Source organism: Brassica napus, chromosome C3 (genome assembly GCF_020379485.1).
Source record: "Brassica napus cultivar Da-Ae chromosome C3, Da-Ae, whole genome shotgun sequence".
NCBI lineage: Eukaryota > Viridiplantae > Streptophyta > Magnoliopsida > Brassicales > Brassicaceae > Brassica > Brassica napus.
Window position 1 is genome coordinate 11,110,718 of NC_063446.1, and position 17,210 is coordinate 11,127,927.

The 17,210-nt window shown below is 33.6% G+C and overlaps 4 protein-coding genes, 2 non-coding genes and 2 pseudogenes across 7 annotated transcripts; 2 read left to right on the forward strand and 6 right to left on the reverse strand.

Annotated features, from left to right (window-relative positions):
- The first annotated feature begins 263 nt into the window (after positions 1–263).
- LOC106405280 (AT-hook motif nuclear-localized protein 21) lies at positions 264–1,521 on the forward strand. The gene has a single exon (XM_013845851.3). It carries the CDS (start codon positions 536–538, stop codon positions 1,355–1,357), a length of 822 nt encoding a protein of 273 aa, XP_013701305.1. The 5' UTR covers positions 264–535; the 3' UTR covers positions 1,358–1,521.
- Positions 1,522–4,762: 3,241 nt separating this feature from the next.
- LOC106402538 (eyes absent homolog) lies at positions 4,763–6,447 on the reverse strand. 2 transcript variants are annotated; one of them, XM_013843303.3, is made up of 6 exons: positions 6,346–6,447; positions 5,931–6,176; positions 5,667–5,834; positions 5,503–5,596; positions 5,285–5,428; positions 4,763–5,200 (listed from the first exon to the last, which is right to left on the reverse strand). In XM_013843303.3, the coding sequence occupies exons 2-6, from the start codon at positions 6,159–6,161 to the stop codon at positions 4,941–4,943; spliced, it is 897 nt and encodes a 298-aa protein (XP_013698757.2). In that variant the 5' UTR covers positions 6,162–6,176; positions 6,346–6,447; the 3' UTR covers positions 4,763–4,940. The 2 variants fall into 2 exon arrangements, with proteins under 2 accessions (XP_013698757.2, XP_013698756.2); XM_013843302.3 differs by having other exon boundaries at positions 5,931–6,185; positions 6,346–6,444.
- Positions 6,448–7,322: 875 nt separating this feature from the next.
- LOC125584922 lies at positions 7,323–7,408 on the reverse strand (annotated as a pseudogene).
- A 65-nt stretch (positions 7,409–7,473) lies between these two features.
- LOC125584923 lies at positions 7,474–7,549 on the reverse strand (annotated as a pseudogene).
- Positions 7,550–7,609: 60 nt separating this feature from the next.
- Positions 7,610–7,697, reverse strand: LOC125584947. The gene has a single exon (XR_007321843.1). It is a non-coding gene; the product is annotated as a small nucleolar RNA snoR14 (small nucleolar RNA).
- An 88-nt stretch (positions 7,698–7,785) lies between these two features.
- LOC125584929 lies at positions 7,786–7,876 on the reverse strand. The gene has a single exon (XR_007321827.1). It is a non-coding gene; the product is annotated as a small nucleolar RNA U61 (small nucleolar RNA).
- An 880-nt stretch (positions 7,877–8,756) lies between these two features.
- Positions 8,757–10,734, reverse strand: LOC106402912 (endochitinase At2g43590-like). Its single transcript, XM_013843736.3, has 2 exons — positions 10,248–10,734; positions 8,757–9,332 (listed from the first exon to the last, which is right to left on the reverse strand). Exons 1-2 carry the CDS (start codon positions 10,717–10,719, stop codon positions 8,923–8,925), a joined length of 882 nt encoding a protein of 293 aa, XP_013699190.2. The 5' UTR covers positions 10,720–10,734; the 3' UTR covers positions 8,757–8,922.
- A 1,538-nt stretch (positions 10,735–12,272) lies between these two features.
- On the forward strand, positions 12,273–14,951 carry LOC106404689 (aminoacylase-1). The gene is made up of 5 exons (XM_013845384.3): positions 12,273–12,862; positions 13,824–14,086; positions 14,178–14,315; positions 14,398–14,631; positions 14,712–14,951. The coding sequence occupies exons 1-5, from the start codon at positions 12,349–12,351 to the stop codon at positions 14,793–14,795; spliced, it is 1,233 nt and encodes a 410-aa protein (XP_013700838.2). The 5' UTR covers positions 12,273–12,348; the 3' UTR covers positions 14,796–14,951.
- The last annotated feature ends 2,259 nt before the right edge of the window (positions 14,952–17,210 follow it).

Consider the following 17,210-nt stretch of genomic DNA (forward strand, 5'->3'; position numbering starts at 1 on the left):
GTGCTTAATTAGACATCACAAGCAGTTGTTGCTTGTACTGTTTGCGGGCCCCATGGACACGTGACGACCCGTGATTGATCATTCTTTAAATTTTATTTTTTCAGACAAGAAAAAAAATTAATTTTTTTTTAAGCATACCACTTAAGCAATTTTAGAACATGATTAATGAGAGTGTTTAGAGGGGGGTGCTTAGCAAAAAATTAATATAATAGTGGGTGAGATCCACACAAAAACTAAGCACATGTGTGTTTTCTGCTTAATTAAGCAACGGTGTTAGCCCTGTATCGCGGACCCCACTGACACGTGACGGCCCGCGATTGGTTTGTTTTTAATTTTTTTTTTAAATCAGAGAAAAAACTTTAAAAAAACTAAAAAAATTAAACACCCCAAATGGGGTGCTAAGGTTATTGGTGATCTTAGGGTTAATGGTGGTCTTAGGGTTAATGGTGCTCTTAGCATCTCTACTTGCTTAAAAAAAAATCTCTATTCCCCCTGTCAAATATATATTTTGTTTTCTTACCTCTTTGATATTGACATGGCTGGTCTCGATCTAGGCTCAACCTCTCGTTACGTCCACAACGTCGGCCAATTCTCCACCGACAATCACCGCGAAGATGACGGTGGCGCTGGAGGAAACCACCATCATCAAGGTTTAGAATTAATAGTATCTACTGACAACTCTGGACTAGGCGGTGGCGGAGGAGGAGGAAGCGGGGACCTCGTTATGCGGCGGCCACGTGGCCGTCCAGCTGGATCAAAGAACAAACCGAAACCTCCTACGATCGTCACGCGCGAGAGCGCTAACACTCTTAGGGCTCACATTCTCGAAGTGGGAAGTGGCTTCGACGTTTTCGAGTGCATCTCCACTTACGCGCGGCGGAGACAGCGAGGGATCTGTGTTATGTCCGGAACCGGAACCGTCACTAACGTCAGCATCCGTCAGCCGACAGCGGTCGGAGCTGTTGTGACTTTGCGTGGCACTTTCGAGATTCTTTCCCTCTCTGGATCTTTTCTTCCGCCGCCTGCTCCTCCAGGAGCGACTAGCTTGACGATATTCCTAGCCGGAGCTCAGGGACAGGTCGTTGGAGGTAACGTTGTTGGAGAATTGATGGCGGCGGGGCCGGTGATGGTCATGGCGGCTTCTTTCACGAACGTGGCTTATGAAAGGTTGCCTTTAGACGAGCATGAAGAGCAGTTACTGGTCCAAAGCGGCGGTGGAGGCGGAGGAAATATTTACTCGGAAGCCACAGGGGGTGGCGGTGGATTGCCGTTCTACAGTTTACCGATGAGTTTGCCTCATATGGGAGGTGAACATTGGCCGGGGAATTCTGCCGGCACCGGTAGGGCTCCGTTTTAGCTTCTGTTTTTAAAAAGTTTCAATTTGTTTTCTTTTTTCCTCTTTTATTTTCACGGAATTTATGGAGTTGTGATTTTTTTTCTTACATATCAATTGTTCATGTTGTTAAACAAAAATCAATTGTTCATGTATTGATCCTTGAGTACATGTACTTTTAGTTTTTACTTAGGTTGCCGATTTGTTTTTTTTTTTTAAGCTTCTAAAATTATTTTCGACTTAATGAGTAGCATATATGTATAATCGATTTCTTATTTAATTTCAGTTATTTTTTGTTCCATGCATATATAAATGCTTCGAGTTCTCTGGTTTTATTAGATACTACTCCATCCATTTCATATTAAGTGTCGTTTTAGAGAATTTTTTTCCTTACAAAATAAGTGTCGTTTTCGATTTTCAATGCAAAATTTATTAAATTTATGCAAAATTTGAAATATGGTTAGGTGTATAGATAATAGTACTTTTTATAGAAAATGTACAAAATTAATTGTTTCTTTAATCCGTATGCCGAAACCTAAAACAACAAAAACAGAAGGAGTATATTAAAATTTCACATAATTTATTTTGTGACATACTAACTTTCAACGGCATTAACGGTTTAAACTTTTTTATACATTAATAATACATATCCAATAACAACTTACACTAACGCATTTTATTAATAATTATGTGACCTAACTATGATACACACTTTTTCTCTTACATTATAATTTCTTAATGTTTATTATCACAGTTTTATAGCGAAAATCACGAACACCGGAAGAGACATACATTATAGTAGTATATTTTATCCAAAAAAACATAAAAGATTCAGTAACATTGATCTAAATAACTTTATTGTAACCCGCAAAGGCTCACCCCCAAGTTGATATCTTGGGAAACGGCAAACATATTGTAGCAATATATATCACTGAATCAATATATCCCAATGTTTTACATGCACTTTACCGAACAAAAATGGTTCAAAGATATAAGTATAATGCAAAATCAAAAGGAAAAAAATTCACACTCATTGAGCTCGCTAGGGTTTTTCCAAACACACATGACTGAATAAAATTTCCGCCTTTTCAAAGTTTGAGGTCACCAACATGTGTATAAAAAAGTACTAAATGACAAGAAATACTAAACGACAAAGAAGATTAAAGTAATACTAGTAAAACACTACAAAGAAAAGTACAAGTGGAGTGCAAATTAAGAAATTAAATTATTAATCTGACCATTCCATTACAATCATATCTTTAATTGCCCAACCCATTTGATGCTAGCTAAGCTGTCACACACGCAATTATCTAAAGCAAAGTAGCCGAAATGTTCATCACAGAACATTTAGTATTAATTTACAATCATTACATTATTTATCTCAAATATAATATTGCTTATAGCTTGGAATAAACAAAATATTACTAAAATACTGTTTCATCAATTAAAAGTAAAACCAACACGATTATGGATTCTAAACTTACATAGTGCTCATTTACTGTGATTGTAAACTAGAGCATTTTTAATATATGTTTTTTTTTTCTATTTTCCTTTTGTATTTTTTATATCCAAAAGTTAGTATAAGATTCCAGCTTGTAATATCTACAAATCTGAAACAAAACTTTGACAATACTACCGATATACTGATGGCTTTTAAATAATAACTTGTATAACTTTTCTTTCTTTCTTTGTTTTCATTCAACCTTTCACAAGGAAATATATTTCTATATTGCGAAGAAATACACAATTGTTAAATCTTTCACAATGAAATTCTAATGAAATAGCTTGCCTGTTGGTAAGTAATTGTAAACTTGTAATGATCAATAATAACACATGCACTTTATTAGAGATATACATCTGCTGGTTTTTGTTGGGGATGAAATACTTTTATAATTTCAAAACAATATACTGTAGCCATGAGGATACTTATCTAGTATCTGCAGATGAAAGTGTTGATATGAAAATACAAAGTGTGGGTAAAGTAGAGACAGCCATGATTTTTACCAAGTACAACGGATCCTTGTTCTTTCTTCACAGGATTTTGTGTCAAACTAACTTTTACAAAAAAAAATACTGTTAGTATCAAGAATATAAGCATTCTAAAACAAGCTAACCGATCTTTCTTTATGTAAAGTCCATAAAGTTGTAAAAGATTACTTGCTAATTATAGTTTCATATACATAATACTTATTAGTAAAACATTAATGATCAAAACTATCACATCCAAATGTTTGACCGCTAATATTTCTGTGTTCATTTTAATAACGTAATGCCTACTTGTTCTGTTATCAAGCTTAGATTGGATAGACACAGTAGCGCTTATTTTAAAAATTCGTTACTATGATGACTAAAGTACATGAATATAAAACAATTCCGATTTGTATTTTATGCAGCAGATGCAACAAGAATTTTTTTTTCAAAGAGAACAGTTTTTTGTTGGTTCATCGTTATCCAAATTAAAAATACTACGACATCTTCCATATCAACAGGATTTTTTTCCTTTGTATTTTATATATATTTTTTCTGTTATCTCTTAGAAGAGTTGTTTTAAAATCTTTGTATAATTAAATAACTATCTATATTTCTAATGATCAAAAGTGTTCATATCAACTTCAGCATAGTCATATTAGTATCTGAATCAAATCCTAATCCATCCAAACACAAAAACTCGTTATGTTTTCTAAATGTTTTAATCTATTTGTTCTAATTTTGATCAATCGATGAATACTACTGTCTCTACCATGTATGGCGACTTCCATTGAATCTCCAGAGTCAAGAAACAAAGATATCTCTCAGCAATTTACTATTTGCATTCAACAGATCATTTTCATTGCATCTGGATCGCTTGTTACCAGACTTCCTGAGCCGAAGCCCAAACCCAAAAGTCCCACATAATTGTGACTTTGTTTCAAGGGAGATTTGAGCCCCATTGGAGTGTTGTAGCACATTCCCAGGTCTCATCTACCACTTGACCATAGTCATACGGGCATCACATCTTAATTTCAATCCTATTAAGTGAGTTTCAGTTACAAACGATGGGCAAAAACTTGAGATATCGACATAACTATTCAACAACTACTGGCTAGTTCTAAGCAGTACAAGACATGATTTACTCTCAAATAAATTGCTAACTGAATTGTTATACGCAAAAAGCATTGAACTCAAGATTCATCATGCTATCCACGAGTTAAAAACTGATACTTGTGGCATGTCGTAAAGAACGACAAGATGTTGCGACCTACTTCAGCAAGATCAAAGCTATGCGGGTTGATAGTGATCTTGATGACTACGAGCCAGCACTTGGTCGTTGTTGCAACAAACTCGATTAACAAGCAATGTGAGACGAGTAGAAACAACACATCCGTACAAATCCGACTTTATGAGAGTGTCTCTCTCTCTCATTTCCCAATTACTTGTGATGGATCACCATACAGTAACTAGCAATCAAATATTGCAAAAGACAAAATCTTAAATATAAAACTACAAGAGGAGCTGCTTGGTTTATAGATACCAAATACAGCAGCAAAGTAGTAATGTATAAACAATGGTGAGTTTGCATGTGAAACGTCACATGCATATGTTACAAAGGAAAAGGCTTTCCTGGTACTTACTCTTTGTTGGTATCAGTATCAGAGTTGCCATATACAGCAGCAAAGTAGTAGCTCACAGTCTTTGGCGTTACGCCAGGGAACCTGTATGAGCTATCCGGCTGCAAATCAATCTTAACGAATGGCCACTGCATCGTCTGCGCGGCTGCACACTCTTCCCAACCGTCCCCTATCGCACAGAATCTGAACTTCGGATGGTGGTAACGCTCCTTGATCCATTTGAAACATTGGAGCTTCCCCACATCTATTGAACTGTACACTGAGAAAAGACACAGAGCAAATGAGAATCCAGAGTTCGAACAAGTGTGTGAATCTGAAGCTAAACTAAGAAGGGGTTACTTACCATTTTCATGTCTCAAGAACGTATCTAGCCGGAAAAGCAGGCACTTCACAAGGCTTGGTATGAGTGCCCCGGAAGTCACTAGAATGTGTATATCCTGAGAGCTTGGATTTGTTCCATTTGAACACTGCTCCAAGAAGGCCCTTGCTGCAATTAAAACAAAACTATATTAGGCACTTAAAGAACAGAACAACAAGAAAGAGACAAAATTGTATATTCACCAGAAGAAAGCCACCGGTCTGTGTATCCATCTGTTACTTCATACAACTCATCCAACACACTCACTGTTCCACTGTCAACTATCCGAGCTAAACCCTAGCAATAACAAAAGAGAGAAAGCTTAACATCCAAGCAACAAATAAACAAATGAAAATGCACCAGCAACCTTTTCGTATCTCTCCGCAACGGCTCTATGCCTGTACGCGAGTTTCCTCTTGTTCAAGTCATCAGTAGGGGAACTAAACTCGTCTTGCTTGAAGTCATAGCTAGAGAGATCCTTGCCATCATCGTACTCCCTCAAGGAATCAATAAACGGCTCATTACAATCCTCAACCTGCAAACAAAACAAAACACAAGTACTGATGTTTTAGTGTCTGGTTTTGAATAAGTTTTTGTGAACAAAAAAAAAAAAAAAAAAGAAAGAACTTACTTGCTCGTAGAAGAAGCAGTCGTCACAGATTTTAAGAATGTGTTTCTCCCACATCTCACCAATCTCTACACCTCTTTTAACATCTTTAGAGCCGTTGAAGGACTCGGCGTAGGTCCCAGTTAAGAGAGATCTAAGCAAGATTAGAGTCTCGTCCATGTCCCATATGTATACATTCACTGGTACACCATCGGAGACCAAAGCTTCGAGCTTTTGTGATGTATTAGCATTCATAGTATGCCCTTGTCCCTGAAATCACTTATTGATCACATAACGTGAAGATTCAGGAGATGCGACAGAGTTGGAAAATCAATTGAGAAAGTAACGATTTTAGATGAAGTTATATTTATAAAAAAATAGAGCTTTCAGATCGAATGAGGATCGGTGGAAGATAAGAGAAAGTTCAAAAATAGAATACCTGCCGCCGATAGGATGAGCAAGATTGAGCTCCGGAGCTAAGTGACGGTGAATGTTTTCGATTACAAGACGAAGGGAGGAAGGAGGAAGGAGGAAGCGACGAAACGACTTCGTTTTAAAATATCATTTTGTGCCTAGCCCAAATGAAGGTCCATTAAGACACATTTAAAGGCCCATTAAGACAAACCACCAGAAACTAAACAAGCTTTTGTCTTTGTGTTTCTGTTTCTTGCATATATGCCCTTGGCTCTCTTTTTTCTCTAACCAAGGTTTGGTGGATCAAAGATCTTTTCCATCTATATTTTGTGGAATCGATGTTGAAATGGGTAATGTTAATGTCCTTTCAGGTATACAAGGTACATTAGGGAGAATTGTAGATTTATAATTGCCTGAATAAACAGATAATTAACACACTTAATTTGACATGGGAGCTCTTACACTGTTTACAAATAGACCAAGATTATTTACTTCATGGAGCTGGATCTTCATGGAACTATAATTTACGTGCTGGCAGTTTTGCTCTATTTCTCATTTCCTGAATTTATGGCTCATTGGCTTCGATTACGTGGTGGCAGTATCCACCTATCTCTCCAAGGCTTATTTGACCTATCAGTTTGTATATGTCCGAATCAGTTCAAAGTTTTACTAAAGAAAGATAACCAAAGTTTCACAGTAAAAAATTATTTATTGGCCAGACATAGATCCATACAATCAATTTATCAATTAACCATGTGAAAAGAATAGAGGGAGAACGAGATTCAGATGGTAGTACATGATGTAAAGTTCATCAGAAGATGTCAGAGTTGGATTGTTCTATGGTCATCATCATCATCATAATCATCGCTCTCTCCTCTCATACAAATCCCTTTAGGATTTTTAAAACGTTTGAGAAAATACAAAACTGAAGCATAGACAAACTCAACTGTTCGTCCAATTCACTATCGATGTAAGTCAACTTAAAACACAAGTAAGTTTTCTTTTGGGCATCAGAAAATCATAAAGATTACATCAAGAAGATTCAGACGCAAATTACCCATGAAATATAATTTCATCATATGCCCAGCGAAATTAACAAAAAAAAAATTATAAAAATCAATACCAAAAAGAACATAAAATACCAAATCTTGAATCTGAGAATCAGTTCTCCAAGGTGAATAAACATCAATATAATATCAGCCGCAAATTAGATTCATCATACTCTCAGATTCGATATTAATTCAGAAGAAAACTCATTAAAAGCGAAAAAGGCTTTTTGTTTGTATAAGTCGATCAGAACCTGTCGAGATATCACAATAACATCACAGAATGTTTCAGGGGATTGACAGACCTGTGAATTTTCTATCGTCACCTCGACTTATAAACCTAAAATAATTACTAGAATAAAGCCCAATCCAATCATAACAAAAAAAAAGTTTTATCTTCTCAGTTGAATAAGAATAAAGAGCTCAGAACTTCTTAGAGGGATGTGTTTAACCGTCAGCAATGAAGACCAAAGCCCACATCTCTGGCACACGATTTCTTCATCATAGCTGATCATTTAAACGTGTTGTAACAAAAAAACAATCGAAAACAAGACGGACACAATCGGCTTTTTCTTCTTACAAGTTGTGTTGTACTGTGGGGCTGGTGTATGTATATATATATTATTAGTCAAGACAAAACCCTAATTGTATTCTTCTTTTGTGGGCTTTTGGATTTTATCTAATTTGTATGGGTTTATCTGAAAATTTGAGTAAATTACGAAAGGCCCACTCTCCATGGGTGGCTTTTATGATCACTTTCTCTTGGAGAGCATAACCTGGGATTAAGGATGACTAACTTTCTATCTTCCCTCAATTAACTTTGGTATGTGCGGATAGCGAGAAATAGTTTCTTTTTTTTTCCGGCAACACAGTGATCAAGTCTCACATTTCAAGCCATGTATTAGTTTTGCCATCTTTTAATTTAATTTTTCAATTCAGATAAAATTGAAGTTATAGAGAAACCGCTGAGGAGTAACGAGGATGCATCCACATTTGACGAGGGACGACTATCTTATGTTTTTTGAAAGAAAAATTAGGATTAAGCTTTTGGAATCACACTAAAATTATTTTAAAAAAAAAATTAGGATTGACTTTTCAATTTATTTGGTCAAAGTAAACTCATACTACGTAAACGATCATGACACATTCATAGATATAGGCCCGGATGACAACTTGATTTGGTTTGCGATATGATGATAGCTGTATTCTGATTTTTATACATAATAATGCATGTGGAGCTTTTTTATTGAAAAAAAAACTTATTATAGCATCAAAACATATTTATATTTTCGTTTATCAGTCACTAAAAAACTTTAGAATTTAACATATTTAAACTAAAACAATTTAAAAATATAATTTATCCAAAAGTTACTTTTGATAATCTCATGCATTGTTGTAGTAACTTTTTTTTAGTTTGTACTAACTTTCATAAGATTATTACAGCAATTTTTGTTTGCTTGTGAAGCAGGGAACACTGAAACCCAAACATGCATGAGAATTCATTTTATTATTTCAACATAGAGACGACCGTCCAACAATAGTCTTTAGAGAGCTTTTTAGCAGCTAAGGTTAGAACCAGGGTCCACACCAAGCTGCTCACAATACTCTCTATAATACCTAATCCTTGAATTAACCTTATCTGGACTCGCACCGTCACATTCTACTTTTCCATTGATGGCTCTAATGGTGGCTCCAAATCCTTGGCTCAGTACCGGCCTTACATTATTCACCCAAAACCACAAAGCTGTCCTGAAAGCTACAGTTGGATCGCTACCTACGAGCTCCGGCTGGCTTAGAAGGTCGAGACCAAGACTCTGACCACATGGTGCGTAGTTGTAGTTCCATGATAGTTGAATCGGACCACGACCGTAGTAGTTTTTGCCAGCTGCACATGGGTATTGTGGGAAATCCTTGTCGTTGCAGTAGTTTTGTGACGCTCCGTTTATCTCTTCTATGTAGCAGAAATCTATACGATATAAAGACGGACACATGAGACCATGTACTTAATAAAGAAACAGCTTAATTGAGTTGGATCAAGTCAAATGTTCAATTTTTAATATTATGACAATATATAACACACACAAAAATCCATAATAGCATTAATTTAAGGGAAAATAAATAGTTACTCCAAACCTAAACTATTATTGTAAGCCTCTAATTCCACCCTGTAGATGTTAAACCTAAACCATAATCACTAATTCTAAATTCAAATATAAAATAATTAAAAGGCAATTCTCTTAAATAGACAATTTTCAAGTTTTGGTCACAAAAATAGACAGCAAAGAAGAAAATGACCAAAATATTTCATTTAATAGGTAAAATAATACTAATACTCTAGATATAAAAAAAAATTAAAAAAAGAAAGAAATTTTTTTTTAATAGTTTTAGATTATATGTTTTAAAATTCAAACTTTTTTATAATTTTTTTTTTGAATTTTTTTCGATTTTTTTTTTGAATTTTTTTTTTCAAATTTTCTTTTTGTAATTCGAAAATACTTTTTGAAACTATTTTTAAAATTTTTATTTTCAAATTTTTAATATTTATTTTTTATTTTATAAAATTTTAAACCTCAATCTCAAACCCTCATCCATTAACTCTAAACCATAGTTAAACCTAGGGGTATAAATGTATATTTACCTATTTAATGAAATATTTTGGTCATTTTTCTTTTGGTCTATTTTTATGACAAAAACTTTTTTTATTGATATCCTAGGGTATTTCTCATAATTAAAATATCTTTTATTTTTTTAGTAAATGTTATTTTGAATTTTGTTACTCTTGCTAATTTTGGAACAAAAATTGTTTATTGCTATTTTAGGTTGATGTACGAAAAAAACTTAGAGAAATAAATATATCAGAGAAAGTGAAATGAATTCTTACATCCGACCTCCTGGGTGAAATGAGCAAACATAGTAGCAATTTCAAGACTTGTAACCGAATTGGCAAAGCTGGGGAACGTATTAGCGGCGTTAATAAAAGCATCACGTGTGTAGAATCCTTTTCCGGCGCAGTCACTACCGGCTCGGTTGGTAATACCGTCAAAGAAAGATTGCGACACAATGGTACCAAGACTTTCGGCTTGGGTTGTACAAGGACCTGATTGGCAACCTGGACCACAGTAGTCGTTACCAGTACCGCAAAAACCGAACTGACTACAGCACAGGTCCGGGGAACAGCCGCAGTTCTGGGACTTGACGGTTTCGGAGGAGAAACCTAAGAAGCAAAGAAGAAGGACTAATGAGGTTTTTGTGAGAGTCATGTTTTGGTGATTGTTTCGTGGATGAGAAGTAATGAGAAGGAAGATGTTGTAAGGTATATATATATAGGGATATATGTTGGGCAGCTTGGTCATTTGATTATTCGGATGTATATAGTGAAGGTTTTGACGACTTTTAGTATTCTTGTTCTTGCCCATAACCAACATGGACTTGGTCTAAGAACTCTAATTTTCCTTTTCAAAACAAGACTGTTATGTAATATATCACTTCTTTATTTTCTAATGATTTAACAAATAAATCAATGTCTTCTTCGATAAATGAGATGATGGAACATACCAGAGACAAGTCCATTTTTAATGGTTTAGTACTTTACTTGTATTAAACGTCTGTACAAACTAACTGAAGAAATAGCCGCGTCTCTCGACATAACAAGTTTAACTGTGTTTTGTTCTTTCTTTCTAAAACTGAATGTCAACCTAAATTTAATGTGTACCAAAATTGAATCTTTCAAACGAAATCAATGATAATCTTTTTTTTTAAACAAAATAATCTTATGTAATTGATGGCAATTCTCGTGCATGTAATTATTTAAAGCCGGCCCTTAGAAGAGAAGTCATATATGTCAATGTAAATCTTGGTAGTTGGTACCATGTGAGCCGTTGGGTGCGCATCTATTCAATGTATATTCTCAGTTTTAGTTTTAAATTTTATCTAAACATCTTCAAAAAGAAATTGACCTCTGAGTAACAAAATTGACCTGGACATGAAGAACCCATGCATTACAAATCTTCCTCGCTAAGCTAACTCAGTAACTCCAATCAAAGAAAATATAACTATAACCTGTTTGACCGCTCAGTTTCTATTGATTGCAGTATACACTAATTTTGTTAAACCGAGCAGTCAAAAAGAAATTGACCTCATGAATATGTAACAAAATTAGTGTATACTAGCAATCAATATAGAAACTGAGCAGTCAAACAGGTTATAGTTATATTTTATTTTATTGGAGTTACTGAGTCAGTGAGGAATATTTGTAATAAATAAAGAAGAAAGTTTCATTAAATTGAGAATTGATTGTGAAAAAGAAAAATAAATAATAGATTAAATAATTTGTTAGCTAGGGAAGTTTTTCAACAAGAAGTATCCTGTAAATTGGAAACTGTATTGATTTAGAAGTAATTTTATTTATCTCAAATATTATTTGTCAAATATGTATAAATTAATAACAAATTTGTATAAAAAATGTCAAAATTACTTTTTTTTAAGAAACAGATGGAGTATTTTATTCTGGAATAATAGTTTTTAAAGTTAAATGTCAACACATGTATTTAACGACCTTTTTAATTACATCTATTAAATGTTTAATAAACATTTACTCTATAGTTAACCCAAATCACGAATTAAATAACGAGACGGGATCCGGTATGGGAGGAGAGGTGCATGTGCTTAGGGCAACATTATTGCAGTCTTTAGTTTGGTCTTTAAGAGGAGAGGACCCACAAAAACACCATAACCGAGGGAGAAAGTCCCTAACTAAGAGACATTTTGGTTAGGTCAATGTATTGTTCGCGGACCCCACTGAAACATGGCGGCCCGTGATTGGTTCGTTTTTAATTTTTTTTTTTTTTAAATCGGATAAAAAAAAAGTTTAAGGACCAATTATTAAGGACTTTTAGTCACGTGGAAAACGCAGTCTCATAAAACTACAAGATAAGCTTCTTCAATCTTCACCACTCTGATTAAGTGTTTACAGTTCCTCACCAATGGCTCTAGACTCGAAGGCGATCATTTCGAGGTTCCAAGATTACCTCCGTATAAACACCGTACAACCTAACCCTGATTACTACGCAGCCGCAAACTTCATTAAATTACAAGCTCAGTCCATCTCTCTCCAATACCAATCAATCGAGTTCGTTCAGGGAAAGCCTATTGTTCTCCTGAAATGGGCTGGCTCAGACCCTTCGTTACCTGCGATTCTCTTGAACTCTCACGTCGACGTCGTCCCCTTTGAGGCAGAGAAGTGGGATCATCCACCGCTAGGAGCAGAGATCGACGAAGACGGTAGAATATACGCGAGGGGAACTCAGGACATGAAGAGCGTTGGGATGCAGTACTTAGAAGCAATTCGAAAGCTTGTAGCCTCTGGATATAAGCCGCTTAGATCGGTATATGTCACGTTCGTTCCTGATGAAGAGATCGGTGGCGCTGATGGTGTTGGGCGGTTCGTGGAGTCGGAAATATTCAAGAGCTTGAGCATTGCAGTTGTGCTTGACGAAGGTCGAAAATATTTGGTAAAGCTTATTAATATAACTAGGCATGCGGATTCGTTTTTTTCCGAGTTATTCGGTTTTTGGTTAGTTCAGTTTTTATAAAATTGTGTTGAATTCAATTGAAGTTAGCAAAGTTTTGGCTTTGGTTAATCTCGGTTAAACATGTGGGGTTTTCAATAGAGTTTTGTTAAATTCGGTTATTTCAGTTATTTTGGTTCAAAATTTTGTTCGTCCGGTACAAGATTTTGATTAAAGTTGGTATAATTTGGTTATTATTTTTTTTTAAAAACAAAATAATCGAAATAATTGATTGCCAAGCTAATTTTTTAACATATCGAACTGAATCGAATTCATAACCGAATCGAACCAAAAACAAAAAAAAAGGGTTCAATTTGATAAGTTCGGGTCAATGTCCCAGCCTAAATATAACTGTTTAGTTAAAGAAGATAGTGTACGCATACACCCCAAGTATTGTTAGCTCACTTGTGAAGTACAATGTGCAAATTTTAGAATTTATTCGCACGAAAATAATATTATGTTTGTTGTGGTTTTGGATGTGGGGATTATGAAGCTTGGTAATTTTTAAAAAATATATGGCTTTGATTGGCGAGCATTTGGGAAACAAGTGGAACAAATAAAAAATGAATGTACATGAATAAAATAGCAGGAATGAAAAAAAAACGGTTGTTTCTTCTCAAATTTAACAAGAAATAATTTTGTTCTTTAATTTTTTAAAAAAAAAAATGAGAAGGAATAAGAGGGAATTATTATTCTTTGTGAATGGTAATTTTTTTTAGGAACGTTTGAAAATGCATTATTGTTCGTCGTTCCTTGGTCACCATTATTCATATAAATGGTACCTAGAAATAGCTTTTACTTTTTTTTTGTTAGTTAAAAAAAAAAACAAAAATGTCTTTGAAAAGAAGAGATGAGCACACAAATATTGTTAACGGTAATGAATGAATCAGGCTTGCCATCTCCAACGGAGAACTACAGAGTCTTCAATGGAGAGAGGATTCCATGGTCGCTTCAGATCAAAGCTGTAGGACAACCTGGCCATGGCTCAAAGCTCTATGATGACTCAGCCTCAGAGAATCTCACTAAAAGCATTGAGAGTATGATGAGATTCAGAGCTTCTCAGTTTGATATGCTCAAAGCTGGCTTGAAGCCTGACGGTGGCGTAGTCTCTGTCAACATGGTTTTCCTCAAAGCTGGCACTCCTTCTCCAGATGTATTATTCTCTCTTTTTTATTTATTTCACACATGATGACCATAGTTGTAAACTTTGTATCTGAACCTGACAAACCCTCTTTTGGATTAAGGGATTTGTGATGAATCTGCAACCATCCGAGGCAGAAGCTGGCTTCGACATTTGTATCCCACCCACTGCTGATCTAGTAGCACTAGAAAAACGTTTGGTTGAGGAATGGGCACCTGTTTCCCGGAACATGTCCTATAAGGTGATTTTTTGAATATTTTTACTACTGTGGTCAGGATTTTAACAAAGTTGTATCTGATGAAAGAGTTCTCTCGGTATGTCAGCTGTGGAGGTTCGACCAGAATCTTTCAGGGAAGCAATTACTTACCGGAAATGATAATTCAAATCCATGGTGGGGACTCTTACAAAACGCTGTGAATGAAGCTGGAGGGAAGACTACTGAGCCTGAGATCTTCCCTGCATCAACAGATTCTCGGTACTTCCGGAAAGCTGGCTTGCCTGCGTTTGGGTTCTCTCCTATATCAAACACCCCAAGTTTGCGGCATGATCACAATGAGGTACTGTCATATCCTTCTGTTTGCCTATTATCTGGTTGATCAGTGTCAACTGCCCTTCTTTCACCTTGCTTTTTGTGTAGTATCTGAGTCAAGCTGAGTATTTGAGGGGCATTGATATGTATGTCTCAATCATTAAGGCTTACACATCATATTCTTCACCCTGAAAAAGAGGGTTCAGCTATAAGAGTCCGTGTCACCACGCAGTTTTCTCTTGCTCACCCATATGTTATTAATAAGAATGAAAGTCATTGCTACCATGTGAACGTTTCTTGTATAAACCTTGCGGTAGTATGTTATTAGACAAAAGGATTTCCGCAAACACCATCCCGGTCTTGATCAGCACTCCTCTCAAAAGATCCATGCCCTCATAAATGTCCCAACGACACCACCAATAATCAAGTTGTTTTTCCCTTCCAGAATAGAGTATTTTGTTATATTAACTAAGGGGGTGTTATTGGTTTATATATTTTGATTGATTTAGAAATCCATATAGTATTTATAAATCCAAATAAAATATGCAAATCCGGAGGTTTTCCCTCGGATTTGAGTCTTTGTATTTTTAACTAAAAAATCTAAACAAATCCATTCAAATCCATTATAAAATTAAATATATTAGTAAATCCGTACGATTGAATAACACTTGATTTGATACAGAATTTATGAATCATTAAACCAATAACACATGATTTTAATACAGATTTGAAAATCATAGAACCAATAACACTAGATTTTGTTCGGATTTTCAAATCCATTAAAATACAACAACCAATAACCCTTACTAAAAAGTAAAAACATCTTCAGTAAGTTGGACAAATTATATATGAAAATATATAACTTTTCAAACCGTAAGCTGAATACATCTCTCATCCCAGAATATCCAAAATTAGCTAAATTTGTTAATCTTTTTACATATGTTAAAGTCATTTAAATATTTTAAAATATTTTTGAGATTTTTGTAGTTTTTTTTTGTTATTTCAAATACTTTTAGTTATTTTAACTAATTTTTAATTTTTAATTTGAATAATTTATACATTTTTATTGATTTCATGAGATTTTGGGTAATTATATACATTGGTTGTAACTCAATCTAAACAGAACCGAATCCGATCTAAAAATAATAAAACCCAAATAAAACTTATGAGTATAGTACCAAAAATTCAAATCAACCGAAGCGAGCCTAATATGTCACCAAACGCCAGGCCTAACAAATATATCTTTAATCATGCTTGCTTTCTATTTCCTTTTCTTATTCAAAAGTTCTTCTCTTTAAATTTGATGGAATACTTAATGATGTATCCAATCATCTAACTTTTTTTTTTATATAAAGAGTTTTAGTTTTCTAAAAAGAAAACGAAAATGTGATCCGTATAATGCTTGTAAAATAAAATAGTTACACTGAGAAAATTACTATTTAAATTAGCTATTTAGATTTTGTACTAAACGAGAAATTAATTAGCTATGCGGCTATGCACAAAATTTTGTACACATTTTAAATTAGTAAATTTATCTATCTATTTTCTATAATAATAAAGTTGAGTTTTTTCTCCCCTCATGGAACCAAATTTTCATCTTTTTATTATTTAACCCATATATTTTAATAAACAATTTAATAGTCCATAAATTTATTTTATGAATTCTTCCAAATTTTCTATCTTTCTTATTTTCAAACCCAAATATTTTAACAAAATACCCTATATATTTATTTTCTAATCCTTTTTAATTGGATTTTATTGATGAAAAATCATTATCTACTAATATACCATATTATATAATATTTAAATCGAAAATAATATATATATATATATATATATATGTATATGTTTAAAATGAATATGAATTATCAATTGTTATCTTCAATCATTTAGATAAAGAGAAAATTCCATAAAAATACCCTAACTAAAATTCGTTAAACTTTTCAATACGCTAACATTTTTGCTACCCGGTTTAATACCCAAAATAATTAACTACTAATTTTAATACATTTAATTTTAAAATTATGCTCATTTTAATACCCAAAGTATGCTCATTTTAATAATATGTTTCAAAAATAAAACTTAAAAAAAATCTCTAAAATTAAAAAAAAATTCTTAAAAATCCAAACAATCACTTTTACCTATTTTATATGGTATATAATTAAACTTAAATGATATTAGCCTATTTAGAGTATATTTTAATATGATTATCTATTAAATAAGGTTTTATACTCATATGGTTTTATGATCATTTATACCCTTTTAAATCATTGATAACAAAATTTTCAATGCCGAGTTTTAATTGTTTTACTAATTTATAATCATTTAAAAAATTCAATGCAAATTCTGATATTAAAATATCAAATTCTCAATACTTGTTCAATGCAAATTTAAAAATTATGTATTTTATATTGTATATAGTCTAATTTAAACAATTTCTAATCTGAAAATCTATTAAATTATATTTCTATTTCATATGGTTTTATGATCATTTGTATTATGTTATAACAAAAAAAAAATTAAACCACTGATTAACATTTCAATGCAATTTATAGTCGTTAAAATAATTAAAAATATAACATATACTAAAAAATCTAAATTTGTATC